The 16,055-nt window shown below is 40.5% G+C and overlaps 1 protein-coding gene across 5 annotated transcripts in view; it reads left to right on the top strand.

Moving 5' to 3' along the window:
* The window catches only part of ATP6V0A1 (ATPase H+ transporting V0 subunit a1), a 53,093-nt gene that overhangs the window by 22,668 nt on the left and 14,370 nt on the right, over positions 1-16,055 (top strand). For 3 of the 5 annotated variants that reach the window (XM_063300727.1, XM_063300726.1, XM_063300724.1), the window contains exons 11-18: positions 1,652-1,791; positions 2,776-2,933; positions 3,177-3,267; positions 4,532-4,650; positions 5,045-5,258; positions 5,972-6,079; positions 12,576-12,683; positions 13,335-13,352. In XM_063300727.1, the coding sequence (XP_063156797.1) occupies positions 1,652-1,791; positions 2,776-2,933; positions 3,177-3,267; positions 4,532-4,650; positions 5,045-5,258; positions 5,972-6,079; positions 12,576-12,683; positions 13,335-13,352 (956 nt within the window). The remainder of the gene's footprint in view (positions 1-1,651; positions 1,792-2,775; positions 2,934-3,176; positions 3,268-4,531; positions 4,651-5,044; positions 5,259-5,971; positions 6,080-12,575; positions 12,684-13,334; positions 13,353-16,055) is intronic. The other 2 variants (XM_063300728.1, XM_063300725.1) reach the window with 1 other exon arrangement.

Raw genomic sequence — 16,055 nt, 5'->3', positions numbered from 1 at the left:
TTGAGATATCCTAAAATCATTAAGGAAGCAGCCAGATGGAAACACTCTGGATTTGAGTGTAAGTGTTCCCTGGAACCTTCTATGAGATGTGAGTGCTATTGATCTGATTGATAATATATTTAAAAAATAGGGAAAGGGGGTAGGGAACAGATGCAGGGACACTAAAGTGGCAGATATGGAGTAGTGTAATCAAATGTCAAAGATGGACCAGGAAAGGGATTGTGACGGAATGTTTTCAATTATATTGTTACCTTATATATGTACAGCCAATATGAAAAAAGCATATACCGTGTTAAGGAACATTACAATAGTAGCAGCACTTTTATCAATTCCTTAACATTTTTATTCTGATCCATATGAACATTTTTAGACTTCTCTGTACAGTTCAAGTCATGTTAAAAGTACTATAAAGTTGGAAAGTGCAATCAAAATAATAAAACGGATAGGGCATCAATCCTGTGGGGAAGGATGACTTTTGCGATGTTTGCTTAGAAAATTGTTAAGTAAAAGGGAAGAAGAGAGAGAAAAGTATGGAGAAAATGAAAATGTTGTCAGTCATAATGCCAGAACTCAAAAACAGCACTAACCACAACCATCAGGGAGTTATTAGCATCCTTGTGGAAACCACAGTTGTATGAAATGGTTTAGAAGGGAAAAAATCTCAGTGAAATGAAAGCAGTCTAGTGAGGTTTAAAATATTATCTGGGGAGGGTAAAAAACACTACTCAGTGGATGTAAAGTACTGACTGGAAGTGATACGAAAAACAGAAAAATGAGAGAATGAAGTAGGTGGGATTTAGAATCACAGTAATGCAACATGTTTACAGCTCTAGTTTTTCATGGCTATTACTCATTAAGTTGCAGGTGTATGAAATTATCTAAGAATCTTTAAAATAGGTTGGCAATGATAATTCACATGCAGGGGATACACTATGATTTAAAAAGAACTACATATCTACATTGGAGATGAAAATGTTTCTTACCAGTTTAATTCTTTTCTTGTCACTTGTCCATGGGTGCCGTTTTCCATTTTCTGCTTTCTGCAGTATCTCCCCATAAAAACATGGCATTTTCCATAGAGCAAACAAACTGCTTTTTGTAGGAGAGAGGGAGAAGATTGTGTTGGAAATGAATCTGAGTGCTGAGAAGAAGTTAAGATATATCAGCTTATTTTTTAATCTAATTAAATGAGCTTGAAGTTCACTTCCTCACATATGGATTTCTCTTTGTTCAGAGGTTTGTTGACTTTGTGGCTGCCAGACCAAACTCTGAGAGAAATAAAGGTCAGGTTTTCCCACAGGAATGGAATGGACAGGTAGCACTCCTTGTCCCAGAATGCTGATGTGGAAAAGATAGTGTACTTATTTGTGCAAGGGAAGATGTGAGGCTCAATTCCAAAATTATGATGATTACATTCAGTGTAACTAAGGATACAGTTAAGACTTATATGAGTTTATAAATGTTTCTTGTATTTCTTAGGCACCAGTATCAACACATTTCCTAATGACAGATAAACTAAACTGGCTTATATGCAATTTGAAGAAATAGCTATCAGGCTTTTTCAAGGTCCAGACATGCTCAGTAGGTCACCACTTTCACTAGCTGTTCTGTATTGTTCTGTTAAGTAATTTGCAATCTCGCATTCTTTCAGCTCCATACACAATCATAACCTTCCCATTCTTATTTGCTGTGATGTTTGGAGATTTTGGCCATGGCATTCTTATGACACTTCTTGCTGTCTGGATGGTGATCAGAGAGAGCCGCATTCTATCACAAAAGAGTGATAATGAGGTAATTTAACCACTGACTTGAGGAATTAACACAGGGTTTTCAACCAGGGTTCCGTGGCACCCTAGGGTTCCACGAGAGGTCACTAGGGGTTCCCTGGGAGATCACGATGTATTTAAAAAATTATTTCAAATTCGGGCAACTTCACCATAAAGAGGTAAGTTTCATTCTTTATTTCTAGTTTAAGAACACTGTTAATGCATATATACAGGCCTGCACATGAAACGAATATAATAATTTTGTGACTTGTGGCCTATATTTGAGCCTGAATGTGCAGGGGTTCCCCGAGACCAGGGTCAAAAAGTTGAGAAATGTTGAGTTAACATGTAAAATTCAAGGCAGTCTCTCAAGGAACTTTCTTAGTAGTTTGCAATTTGAGCACCTTTTTATTTCTAGCTTTCTGTGTTAAAGATTTTTCTGCTATGTGTCCTTATGCAAAACAATTGACAGATATTTCAGTGTGTGTTTTGTTCTTCTGAATCAGAGCTGTGACCACAAGCCTTTGAATAGGATAGAGCAGAGTTGGGTAGCCCAGAAGTCATATGGAGCCACCAAAGTTGATGGAACTGATGGAATTAAATGTTCAGTTCAGAGAGAGGGGGCAGTTAAGGAACAAAATGTACTTCATAAAATCTCCCTCTCCTAAACATCAGGCCAATCTTCCCCATTTGGGGTGAAGGTTTAAGCGGCAAAATGTGTGCCTTAACTTTCTGCAAGGCCAGAGGAATCATTTTTGCTCTTTGAACCCCTACCCCTTGCTAGAAAAGTACAAAAAAAAAGTCCCTTCCCTCAAAGAAATCAGAAAGTTATAATGTGTCCTAAAGCTGAAAAAGACTGTCCATCCAGGGGTCAGAGGAAGATGTTTGGCAACATACTTTTGCTTTCTTAGAGTAAGTTACAAAAAGTATCTTTGTCACATATCTCCAATTCATTTTTTTATTTCTCTTCTCTTTCCCCTCTCCTAACCTCCTTTCCTAACTTGGCCAGATATTCAACACTATTTTCAGTGGCCGCTACATTATACTGCTGATGGGTTCTTTCTCCATTTACACTGGTCTGATCTATAATGACTGTTTCTCCAAGTCACTCAATATGTTTGGCTCATCCTGGAGTGTCCGGCCAATGTTCCAGAAATCCAACTGGACGTAAGTGATGAGATACCTACAAAGGCAAGGGACAGCAAAATGTTTGGGAAATGGCTTCAGGAGGTTTGGAAAAGGATGAGTTGATAAAGAGACATGGAAATGGCACAATAATATCATTTGCCACAATAGATGAAGCAATTGAATTGTTTACTCTTTTGTAACTGTGCCAAAGATACACTGGCTTTGTCATATTTGTTCTACTCTGCTCAGATATTCATGCACAGGCTTCTTCTTTCTCTACAGAGAAGACCTTCTCCGGGAGTATCCTATGCTTCAGCTCAATCCTGCCATTGATGGCGTCTTTGGTGGAGCATATCCCTTTGGCATTGATCCGGTATGAACCACAGTTTTCTATTCCTGGCTTTCCCTTTCCTTCAAGCTGCTTCCCCTCCCTTGCCTTCCCAGTTTCTCAGGACTTCACCCTTTGGTTGATATCTCTTTTGACCTATAAAGTGTCAGAATGTCTGATTCAGTGATAAAAAGATGATGGGTTCAGTTGTTGTGTTAGTATGATGGGCTTTTACTGCATGGCAAGAGGTGATTATTACATTATGCAGGGTGGGATGGTAGAATTTTAGATTTCATCCTGAGCTTTAAAGATTACAAGTTTGAATGTTTCCTATATGCATCAGTGATATACAACTTGTATTATCCTTTCCTGAAGTGCTGACTTGCCATATGCAGAAAGCTCTTAATATAGGGAATCATCCAAAAATATGATGTGATATTTATACGCACATACCTGTGGATGCTGGAGTCCAGTCTTTTATCATAACAATCCAGAATAACTTTGTATTTCACAAATTAAGAAAATAACATTTATATACGAATTAGGAGAAATGTGAGACATGCTACTTCTACTGAACAGATATTAAAATATAAAATAGATTATGATCACAAGCACATGGGTATGATATAAAGGGAAACAAAAAAGGGAGGGAAGAAACAGCTTCTTTGGTTGGTGAATCTGTCAGGTTAGTCTCATCTGATAAATGATCTTTTGGTTGGGGGAGGTGAAATAAGCTGTCTGCAACTGCCTTTTCCCTTATACACGGTGCTATGTTAGTCTTCTGCAATAGGCCGTAAGGAACTTTTTTTAAAAGATCCTCAACCCCAAAGTGAAAAAATGTTAATGTTGCTTCCACATATATTTTCAGATAGGGAAGTTGAGACAAGGGTTTACAAGTGTGGCAGGCTGTCCTAGCTATGTCTAAAATGGATGGCAGGTTCACCTGGACTACCAGAATTTCCTTTACATTGTTTCTCTAGTCATGAGGTCTACAAACTGGTTGTGCTTAATTGGTTAAGCGAGCAAATGAAAGATCATCTTTAAAAATTAGGCTGGGAGATTGCAGAGAAAACTATCTGTGAAAAATTCACTCAGTGTATCTCTGTGGGAGAAGCACTTGGGCAGTGGTTCAAAATGTTGTGACTGCTCTGTTCTAAACCCCTTCCCTCGGGTCATGTGACCCAGAATGAATGGGTGCTTCCCAGTGGATATATACACACGATGTATGGCCACTGCTTGAAAGGGGTTGGAAAGAATTCCAGATGCCACGGTCTGCATTCTTTTCCTGTCTTGTTTAATTTTTCTCTAGATCTGGAATATTGCCACCAACAAGCTGACGTTCCTTAACTCCTTCAAAATGAAGATGTCAGTAATTCTGGGCGTCACCCACATGCTGTTTGGTATCACACTTAGTCTGCTGAACCATATGTGAGTGGGCTCTTTTTAGTTAAATTATAAAAAGGTAGAGGATATGGAAATAAAAACAGAATATTCATTATAGGTTATTTTCACACTCTTCCTAATAATTGAGTCTTGTGAACTGCTGGAAGTCATGCAGTTGAATTTTTTTTAAAAAGGAGAACTTTGCTTATAACATACATTGTTGCCAAGATAACAAAATGGACATGTTCATGAAATTACCGAAAGTTAAGTTTGACTTGAAGGAGGCTTGGACTTTACTATTTATTTTCTCCTGTTTGAATCAAAATTATTTACATTTAGCACAGTGACCCTGTGTTATAATTAAATACTTAATTTCGTAATCTGTTGGCTGAAAACACTGCCTAAATTTCCCCTAAACATATTTTTTATACCTCTATAGCTATTTTAAGAAACCTCTGAACATCTTCCTTGGGTTTATCCCTGAAATTATCTTCATGTCATCATTATTTGGATATTTGATCATCCTTATCTTCTATAAGTGGGCAGCATACAATGCTAAGAACTCCATGCATGCGCCAAGTCTTCTTATCCACTTCATCAACATGTTCCTCTTCTCCTATGATAAAGATACCATCATGCTTTATAACGGGCAGGTAGGTGGCCTTGTAAAGAACTATCCTGCTCTTCAGGGCACTTCTTTAAAAAAAAAATTGGGCTTCTAAATGAGCTATCCTGGGGGAGGGAGGCAAAATGTCAAACCTGAGTTTGATGTTACATTATCTGTTAGTACAGTCTTTGGAAAATACTGTGCAAGTGTCATGAGTAAGGATGGCGAGCAGGGGGCTCCTTTCCAGACTGTTAAGCGCATGCGTAGCACTGAGGAATTGGTGAGCCATTCCAAGAGGCACAGATTGGGACCGCCTTAACCTGCGGGGTTTATATGGCTGGGTTTTTCCCACGCTTGTTCAGTTTGTTAGGATTACTGTTATGTATTAGCAATAAAACATTAGAGAACAGTTCCCTGTCTCAGTGTTTCCTGGGAGTCAGGACATCAAGGTATATTAAATCAGCTCCCAATAGTTTCAGTGTAGCTTGTATGAGAGAAGTTGGTATGACAGGGAAGTTTGTAGTCCTTTTTCAATAATCTAGAACCTAAAGTCTGATTAACAGCAGGTTCATAGGCATTTTAGCAATGGTTCACTATCTCCCATGGATAGCATGGCTAGGTTTTGTTAACAAAGTTCAAGTTGGGGTCCCTGTACCCCGCAGTTGTCATTGGCATGGAATGTTTTGCTACCAGATGTGCGATGCTGCTACTCTCGTTAAGATTTTAGTGATGTCATTGATTGTCCTGTTTTCTCCACAGAAAGGTCTTCAGTGCTTCCTGGTAGTAGTAGCGTTTCTATGTATCCCATGGATGCTGGTTGCTAAGCCCTTGGTTCTTCGCCAACAATATTTGCAAAGAAGACACTTGGTGGGTGACTATAAGGATTTTTTCCTACAAGAGTCTTTTTTATTTATTCAAGTGCTGGAGGTTTGGTCCAAGTTTCTACTATGGAGAGCTGCATCCAGATGAGTATTACACTCTGGTTCTTTCTGCTCTGTGCTAAGGCACAGATGCACTCATAATGGCCTATTATTGTCTGGATCTGTCTCCTGAAATCTGGATCCATATGCATGTACTTGCCACACAGGAGTCCAAAGAGCTACCTTAGGTATGCCCAACCCTGTGGGGTTCTTGGTGTTTTCTTCTGAACAGTGGACACCTGTCACAAATGTTTTTTAACACTATCTTTGGCTTGGAAGATGTTAGCCATATAGAGAAAGGTGCTGCTTTTTAAGGAAATGCAAGCCCTCCACAAACCCTTGGGTATGTTTTGAATTCTTTTTTTTTTATCCAGATTCATAAAGGGAAAGTTGTTTTAGTTGCATGCTTCTGAAATAATGGGCTGGGCAGCCTAAAAGACAGACTGCCCCCACGATTCTCCAAAGATTTGTCTCTGGCTTCCAGATCTGCTGTTCTTGTGGCAAGTACGTTGTTAAGATGCAACTGCCCTTCAAAATGCAGCTCAGTTAAAGACACTCCCTCTTCCTTCTCTGACCATCTCATCTTCCCATGACCCCTCCATTTGTCTCCCCTTTTTCCTCTTTGTTTTTCTTCTCCTTTCCTGCTTTCTTTCCTTCCTTCCATTCACTATCAGGAAGGGCAGCCCGAGGAATCCCATGTCAGCCCAGGCCAGAGTCCGCAGGCAATAGAGGCAGCAGCGGCTGCAACAGTGAGTGGATTAAAAGATGCCCACCTATACGCATGGTGAAAACAGAAGGTGTCAGGAGCTTTGGAAAGTATCTACCCTGAGGGGGAGGAATAGCACAGAGCCTTTCCCTCAAAAAGATACAATCCAATAATCTCATGCATTTCAAGTTCTACACACATGCATATAGGAAATGATACAGGCTTGTTTTATATAGAGAGGATCCTGCAGTTCTGTTGCAGAAGATTCTGGGCATGTTTTAAGGCATGTGCTCACGATTTCAGAGTGCCAGCCAGGTCTTTTTGGAACTAATTGTCCCTTTGCACACATATCCCTAGTTGCATACCATCTTTTCCGAATGCAAATTATAAGGGAAGTGGGCAATGGTGAAAAAGTGGATTTATAGGTAGCTTGCCTGCTGTTATTTTTCTTACTGTGGGACCTCTGATAAGTTCCCGAAGAACTTCAGAGTTCCTGCGAAAATAGTTTGAAAACACAGTACAGTACTTCATTAAAACAATCATCTCAGCCTGAAAAGAATGTCCCCTGTTTCGTATTTGCCCTTGGTTTTTCCGTAGTTGAGGTTTTTTTCCTCCTTCCATTACGATCCAGCCCAGGATTTCTCTTTCTAACCTATTTTAAATTTTGCATGCCATGTTTTTTAATTACAGTTATGTGGTAATGTCTTTGCAGCAGTACAATCTATTCTGAGTTTGCCTTTTCAGTCATCACTATTTTTCTGTCTACTAAAAGTGTAGTTCAGGAATCCTTGTGACAGTGTATTGAACTCTAGGCTGTCACTGAGGTGGAGAGAATCCTATGTAATCTGATAGCTCCTTCTCTCTCCAGCAGTTTGTTCTCTTTTATATTCCTGACTGTCTTAAAAATCATGTGAATATCATGACTTCTTGTTGCAGTATTTTGCTCTTGGGATAACTTGTATGATCACTTCTTTAAAAAACCAGGCATATTATTTGACAGAATATAGCATATTTGCAATCTTGCTTTGTAAACTGGAATTATATATTGTATATAAAACCCAATACTTCAAGTGTTGTCTCATTTTACCTGAGAGCAAGGGTGATTTCTAACCTCAGGCTTACAGAGTCAGGGTTACAATCATAAGAACTACTTTACTGTGTCAAGTCAAAGTTCAGTATTCTGTTTCTAGCTGCTTGCTAACCAGTCATATTCCTATGGAAACTTACAAAATAATGTATTAGATCTTAAGATTGCACTTCATAGATATTGCTTTTTTTTAAAAACAAATTGAAGGTTTGCGGCAACCTGCGTCGAGCAGGTCTGTCGGCTCCATTTTCCCAACAGATTAGCATTTTTTTAGCAATAAAGTATTGTTTAATTACGGTATGTACATTTTTTTTGACATACAGTAATACTATTGCACACTTAATAGACTACAGTATAGTGTAAACATAACTTTTAGATGCTCAGGGAAACCACAACATTTGTGGGACTCGCTTTATTGCGATAACTCGCTTTATTGCCGTGGTCTAGAACCAAACCCACAATACCTCCGAGGGTCGTCTGTATTTGGTTTTCAGGTTAGAGTGTCCCTATATACAGAGGCTCTCTGCAGCTACGAAAGTTTGCAATCGGGATCCTCTGAAATGGGATGGGTTAACTGTGGGCAGGGTTTCTGGGGGTCAGCTAATGAGGTGGTTGTGCTCTGCCCAATGAAGCTGAACAAGGTATGTTATTTCACTTTTGTCAGTGAATAATTTGAGTTTGCTTGGTAATCGGTAGGGTAGCTCTATGAAAACTATTTTTAATATTAAGAGGAAAATAAAACATGCAATTGACTGCTCTTGCTACTGCTTTTGTAATGATCCAGCTGATTAATCAATGCTTTCTAGTAATTTGGGGAGAGCTGCACCTGTGAGGGGTCTTTGCTTCCCAAGGACTGGACCCACCACAGTGTAGCAAATCTGTACACAGTGCTTTATTGCAGCACACGCCTTTCCCAACTACAGGATATTGCTCTGGGTCAACTCCACCCTTCTAGGACTTGCAAGTTGCTGTTGCCACATAAATACGTCTTTAATACTTAGTCCTTTATACTTAGTCTTTTAATACTCAGTTCAGACAACAGTCTCAAAGTCTATAAAGTAGCATACAACCTTTGCCTTTTTCCAGATGTTCTTGCACTAGTTGGGATGAGGTGCTGCCTCAGTGTGGTTGTTCCGTTTCTAGTTGCTGCCAAGCTCCAGGCTCTGCTCTTAAGCAGTGTTGCTTTTGGGCATTCCAGGTGAGCTCCCAAGCCAAATGCTAGGCAGGAATCCCACCAAGGTATGCTGCTCACTGTAGCTTATGGTTATGGCAATTGACTGATAGTCCTCTTGCCTGCCTGTAATAGCTGTCAGTCTCCAGACATCACCTCCCACTTCCTCGCCTGCTTGCCATTTTCCTATCTCCTTTTCTCCTACACACCCATACACACTCCTAGTGTTTGCTTTTGTAAGCTAAGAGCCTGGGTGGGGTGAGGCTGCCCCTGGACATTGGCACGTCCTTGAAAACACCAGGTATCGCTCAATTGGCCAGGCAGCTGGAATGCCGGCATGGATGCTTGTGAGTAAATTTGTGAGTTAATGAATGAATGTATGAGGGAAATGGGGTGAGAAGTGTTTCTGCCTGGCTGCAGCTACTTTTCCCAACTTTACTCCCTGACAGTGCACACTGGAGTTGAGAGTGTCAAATGGCTGAACATACGCCTGCTGTGTAAGGGTAGCTTTGAGTTTCCCTGCTTGGGTCTTCAGGCACCTGTCAATGACAACTCTGTTTCATATGAGAGGCTGGTTGGCCCTGCTGTCGTTCTTCTATTTGCCAGCTAATACTTTCATCTTTCCTCTTTCTTCCCTAAAGTTACATTTTTCTAGCTCCAGGGAACTTACTGGGAGACATGTAGATCTTTCAAAAATAAGCTACCCCAGAAATAGGTTTTTCACCCCCTTTTTATAACTTAGAAAGGCAAATGCCAGCCCTTTGGAGTAGACCAGACTAGAAAACCAAATGTATGAATAATACTTTTATTATAAGGTTACAGTAACAGAATCTTGCAATTCTGAATGCACTTCCCCCCTCCTTCCCTTTGTCTTTGTGAGAACTAGGGAGGGTCAGGTCTGAGATACTTTTTCAAATTACATTTCTGCCTTGGACTCAATTTTTTTTTATCTGACTATTGTCTTCATTGCAGCACTTCTTCCTGTTCCTCAAGGTTCTTCCTACTGACCATTTCATCAAGTGAGGCACATGCATTAATCCAGCTTAACTGTAAAATTGTGATATCTGAACATGAAAGCTAAAATGAGCTGGTTAGCTGAAGTTAGCAAAGGATGCTAAAAAGCAACAAAGAGGGCTTTTTTGGTATGTTCAAAATAAAAAGCAAGAAGGAAGCTGAGTGGAGATAGTAGAAAGCTAACAGATAACAAAGAGAAGGTCCAACTATTTAGTTCTTATTTTGGCTCAGTCTTTTCTGAGACAAGAGTGTACATTCTGTTAGGCACCGATGAGAGCCAGTTTGGTGTAATGGTTAAGGCACTGAGCTAGAAACCAGGAGACCATGAATTCTAGTCCCACCTTGGCACAATGCCAGCTGGGTGACCTTGAGTCAGTCACACTCTCTTAGCCCTAGGAAGAAGGCAATGGCAAATCACTTCCAAAAAACTTGCCAAGAAAACTGCAGGGACTTGTCCAGGCAGTCTCTGAGAATTGGACAAGATCAAACAGATTAAAAAAAAAAGGCAGATAAAGAGGAGCAGGATTTCACCTCAGGCTTGATCAACATAGCTAGGGAATACATACTGAACCTGAATGAATTCAGATTTCTCGAGTCAAATACATTTCATTCTAGGATACTGAAAGAACTTGCTGATAGATTGGCTTGGCTTCTGTAATCTGATAAGTGCTGGAGAATGGGCAGAGACCAGATGACTGAAAGATTGAAAGTATCCCTTTGTTCAAAAAGAAAAAAAAGGATCCAGAGAACAATAGACTATAAATTTGACACTGATACCTGAGAATATTCTAAAGCAAATAATAAATGAGTCTGGAAGTACCTTGGAAAAAATGCAGTGAAATTACTAGAAATCAGTGTCATGAATAAATCTTGTCAGACTAATCTTATTTCTGTTTTGATCAAATAACTTCCTTAGTAGATTGTGGGGATTCTATAGACATAATATATACCTGATGATATTTTGATTTGCAGTCTAGTTAAATATGAGCTGGATAGTATGTCTAGGTGGATCCATAACCATCCTGAAAAGTATACTTGAAGAGTACCCATCAACTCTTCTTTATCACATTGCCTAAAATATCAAATGAGATGTCACAGGTTTAATACTAGGTTTTGTATTCGTCAGTGTTTCATTAATGTCAAATGACAAGGTGGACAGAATGATTACCATAATTATAGATGAACCAAAACTTGGTGGAATAGATAGAAGACAGAAACAAAATTAAATAATTTTAATAGAAAACTGGGCTCCAATTACTAGATGGAAATTAAAAATGGAAAGTTCTTATTTAGTAAAGAAAGTCAAATGCCCAGATTCATAATGTAAGGTATAGGATACAGAATGATGGTCTTAATCTAAAGAAAAGCAAAAAAAACTCCCTAATAATAAAAACGGTTTGACAGTGGAACATGTTACCCAGAGAGGAGGTGGTCTTGCCTTCACTGGATGTTTTCAGGCAAGGGACAGTTATATGTGTGTAATTATTTAATTTGGATTTCTGCACTGAACAGGGACTGGACTTGAGGGCCCAATGAATCCAAATCTAAGTCTGTGAATTGGAAAACATAAGTACAGGGAGTCCTCAATCTATGACCATTTGGTCAGGAACCATTCCAAGTTAACGACAGCGCTGAACGAATGGTGGTTATGACCGATCCTCAGAGTTCTGGCTGTCCCAGCACCCCCATGGTCAGGTGATTGTGATCTGGCTGCTTGGCAATTCATTTGCACTTAAGACCAGTTGCCACGCGCCCTGCAATCACGTGATTGACATTTGCAACCTTCCCTGCTGGCTTCCCCAGAAAGACACCCTTGCACACTTGCACACCCTCCCTGACCTGTGCAGTGCCTCTTGCGCACTCTCCCTGTGCAACGTCTCTCGTGTACCCTCTCTGACCTGCACCGCGCTCTCATGCTCCCCCTCTCACCCCAACCCACACTGCACCCCTCACGCACCCTACCCTACCCCTGCTGTGCCTCTCACACACCCTTCACAACCTTCCTTGACACACACCATGCCTCTCGCACACCCCCTTGCACTGTCCCCATGCCACGCCTCTCGTGCACCCTCCCTGATCCTTCCCTGCACCCCCTCACTCCCTCCTTCACCCGAGAGCTGACACTTACCTGCCTGCGGGCCTGGGACTTGCAACTTCCTGCCGGCTTCCCCACTAACTTTGGTTGTGGGAAGCCAGCAGGAAGTTGCCTTGCCTAACAACTGCAGGATTCAGTTAATGACAGCAACCAGGACTGCAGAGATTGCCATCGCTAAGTGATGCAGTTGTGCTTTACAGCTGCATTGCTTAGCAATGGAAATTCTAGTCCCAATTGCTGTAGTAAGTCAAGGACTACCTGTAGTCCAAAGAATTCTTGCACAAATCTTGTTCCACTGTGTAGCGCTTATACATGAGAACTTTTCTGGAATCAAATGTATATGTCCTTTCTCCTGTGTTGCCTGCTTTAGGGGACACTCAATTTTGGTGGGATCCGTGTAGGCAATGGGCCAACTGAGGAAGATGCCGAAATAATCCAGCATGACCAGCTCTCCACCCATTCAGAGGAGGGTGAAGAGGTAAGTTTTCCCTCTAGTGCTGTAAAATTTTAATGGAAAGATTTAAGTGGGAGGATTAGCCCGTCAAACATAGCCTCTGTTCCTTTGCTCACTCTTTTGGCTTTGTTCAAAGACAAATACTGACAGATTCTGACTTAGACAAGTTCCAGTAAGAACCAGCTTAGGTGGGTTATTGTATACATATATGGATTGCTTTGTGATTTTTTTAATATTAATTTTCTTTTGAAAATGAATTCCATTATTTGAACGTGTTTTCTGCACCTTGAAAAGTTAGTTGATCATCCTCTTTTAAATAGTGGTTAAAGTATCCATATGCTTTGGCTGGTGGCCTTGCTCTTTTTCAAAGAGCAGTGCTAAAATACTTGAAATCTGGCTAGCTAACCTATTAAAATTGTGTTCTCCCTGTATAGTATACATTGGTGGTTCAGATAAAAGGCCTAATGTTTAGTTTCAGGATGTATAATGATGTCATGGATATGAGCTGGTTAACCTCATTGCTCATAGCCTGAGCTGTTACACACTGTGGAGTAGGGGACATGGGCATAACATTCCTGGACAATGGAGCATCAGTGTTGTGTTGCTAAGATGAAGTGATGCTTTTGTGTTCTCAAATTATACATGACAAACTCAGTGTTCCTTTGTGTTTTCAAGCCTGCCGTGGAGGAGGTGGTAAGCCTGTAGCCAATTTCTGTTCCTCTGTTCATCCAGATCAACTCTTCCATGAATTTAAACTATTTTATAGAATTAAAAGGACTTGCATTTGTGGCTTGGCAGACATGTTTTTTATCATATGCATATCATATAAGGCTTCCGCTTTGTGTCATTGTAGTTCATTATTAACCATTTCCATATCCATCTTCTACTTAAAAACAAACATGTGCTTGAATTGCTACATATGCTTGAAAGTTTTTTCTGATTATTTTTGCTGAGATTTAGGTTATAAATTACTGTTCTGAATTGCACAGATTACTAATTATAGGGCCTGGTTCTTTATTTGTCTGTCTCAGTCCCTGGGCCTTTTCGAATCTGCTTCGTTTATTCCATAGAGGTAATAAATGTCACAAGATCACTCATTCAGGAGCTGTTCAGTTAACAAGGCTGCATCTACATTGCAGCTGATCAGTTTCTCTTGCGTGTTGTCACATGTGTGGTCACACATCAAAGTTCTGCAGCAACTGCCAGAATTGTTTGCAGCAGCCTGTTTTTAGAGAGGAGTCTCTGTTTAACAAGCTACCTTTTATCCAGCTACATAACTAGTTGGAAGGGGAGTGGGGTATATAATTATCATTATTGGTTTTCCAATAAAGACTCTTACAGAAACCTGTGTGGTTAGAGAGAGCAGGGCAATGAACAGGAACAAGGAATTGTCTGCAGACCAAGTTAACCTCTCTCTCTCCCTCCCTCTCAGCTATCTGAGCAGAAACATCTGTAGAGCAAGAATTCTTTGTTTCATTTTGGAATTACTATTGCTGGGTTTGTCTTCCAGTGAAATAGTCTGCTCCACCCCCAAGATGCAGAAAAAACCTTAGTTTTATTGGCCTTTGGGGAATGTCGAACAAACTCAGTTTTACTGTCTTTTACTCTGCTTAGAAATTGAGTTTGACACTTCTAGCAAAAAATATGTAGATCTTGTGTGTGTGTGTGTAGAGTTTTTTCAATACAGTAAAAATAAACAAAAAGTAAGAAAAATTGAATAAAGAAATGAAAAAAGAAAGAAAACATAGAATTATGCCTTCCACCCTTCTTTCAATTGAGCAATTATAATCTTAACCCTTTCCTCAAAATATGTAGATCTTCTAATCCAAGCTATATTTAGCTCTTCAGAAGTTTATTCTAAACCACCTGAGTAACTATTGTGCTTTATATACAGTTGTAATCGAAATTATTCAACCACCATTGCAAATCAGGTTGATTGTCAAAATGTACAGACTTTCAGCTGTTTGCGATGAACAAATCAAACAAAAGCAATCGAAATAGCTCAACAGAACGAATGCTTCAAGTGATGTCCCCAAAGTCAACTGAAAATGCAACTTATAACGACTTCTCCAGTCTCAGAATTATTCAACCCCCTGAATAGAATCCGTCACAACAGCACACATACAGTATGCAAAACAGGTGTTGTCTCAAGCACACCTGATGCAACTAATCAAGGGCTTCATTAGTTGCACCAGGTGTGCTTGAGCGGGAACACATGAAATACCTGAACTGGCTAGATGTCATGAGTACGGATGGAGAGCAGGGGGCTCCCATCCAGGCTGTAAAGCGCATGCGTAGCACTGAGGAATTAGGTAGCCATTCCAAGAGGCACAGATCGGGCCCGCCTTAACCTTTGGGGTTTATATGTCTGGGTTTTTCCCACGCTTCTTTAGTTTGTTAGGATTTTCCTGTTATGTAGCAGCAATAAACACTAGAGACCTGTTCCTTGTCTCAGTGTGGTTCCTGGCTGTTAGGACACTAGGGGTTTGTTGAGTGTCACGTTTGACTGCATGTTAGAAATACAGTATGGCTAAGTCAAAAGAATGGTCCAAAAAGGTAAGAGAAAAGATCATCGCCCTTCACAAACAAGGAACAAGATACAAAAAGATAGAGAAGGCACTGACTGTTCCTAGAGACACCGTTGGAAGCATAGTTTGCAAGTTCAAAGTTAAAGGAACAGTGGTTACACTACCTGGACGGGGTAGAAAAAGGAAGCTGTCAATGGCTGCAACCAGATTTCTGAGAAGGAGGTGGAGAGAAACCCTCGAGTGACTGCAAAAGACCTGCAGCAAGACTTGGTGGAAACAGGCACTGAGGTTTCAGTGAGCACAGTAAGGCCCATACTAAACACAGAAGGTTTCCATGCCAGAACTCCAAGACGTACACCACTACTGACCCAGAAGCACAAGAAAAGTCGACTCCAGTAGGCTCAAAATCATATCAATATGCCACAGAAGTTTTGGGATTCTGTTCTGTGGAGCGATGAAACAAAACTGGAACTTTTTGGCCCGATGGATCAGCGGTATTTCTGAAGGAAGAAGAATGAAGCATACGCTGAAAAGAACACTCTGCCTACAGTTAAGCATGGTGGTGGCTCGGTGATGCTCTGGGGCTGCTTTGCATCCTCTGTCACTGGAAACCTGCAGCGTGTGGACAGCAAGATGGATTCATTGAAGTATCAGGAAATCCTAGGAGAAAACGTCATGCCGTCTGTAAAGAGGCTGAAGCTTGGGCATCATTGGACCTTCCAACAGGACAATGATCCCAAGCGTACCTCAAATTCCACTAAGGCTTGGATACAGAAGAAGTCCTGGAAGATTCTACAGTGGCCATCACAGTCACCTGACTTGAACCCCATAGAAAATCTCTGGTGGGATTTGAAGAAGGCAGTTGCAG

The sequence above is a fragment of the Candoia aspera genome, chromosome 4, assembly GCF_035149785.1.
Source record: "Candoia aspera isolate rCanAsp1 chromosome 4, rCanAsp1.hap2, whole genome shotgun sequence".
Lineage (NCBI taxonomy): Eukaryota > Metazoa > Chordata > Lepidosauria > Squamata > Boidae > Candoia > Candoia aspera.
Note: the sequence above shows the minus strand (reverse complement) of the source record. Positions and strands in the feature narration are given on the sequence as shown.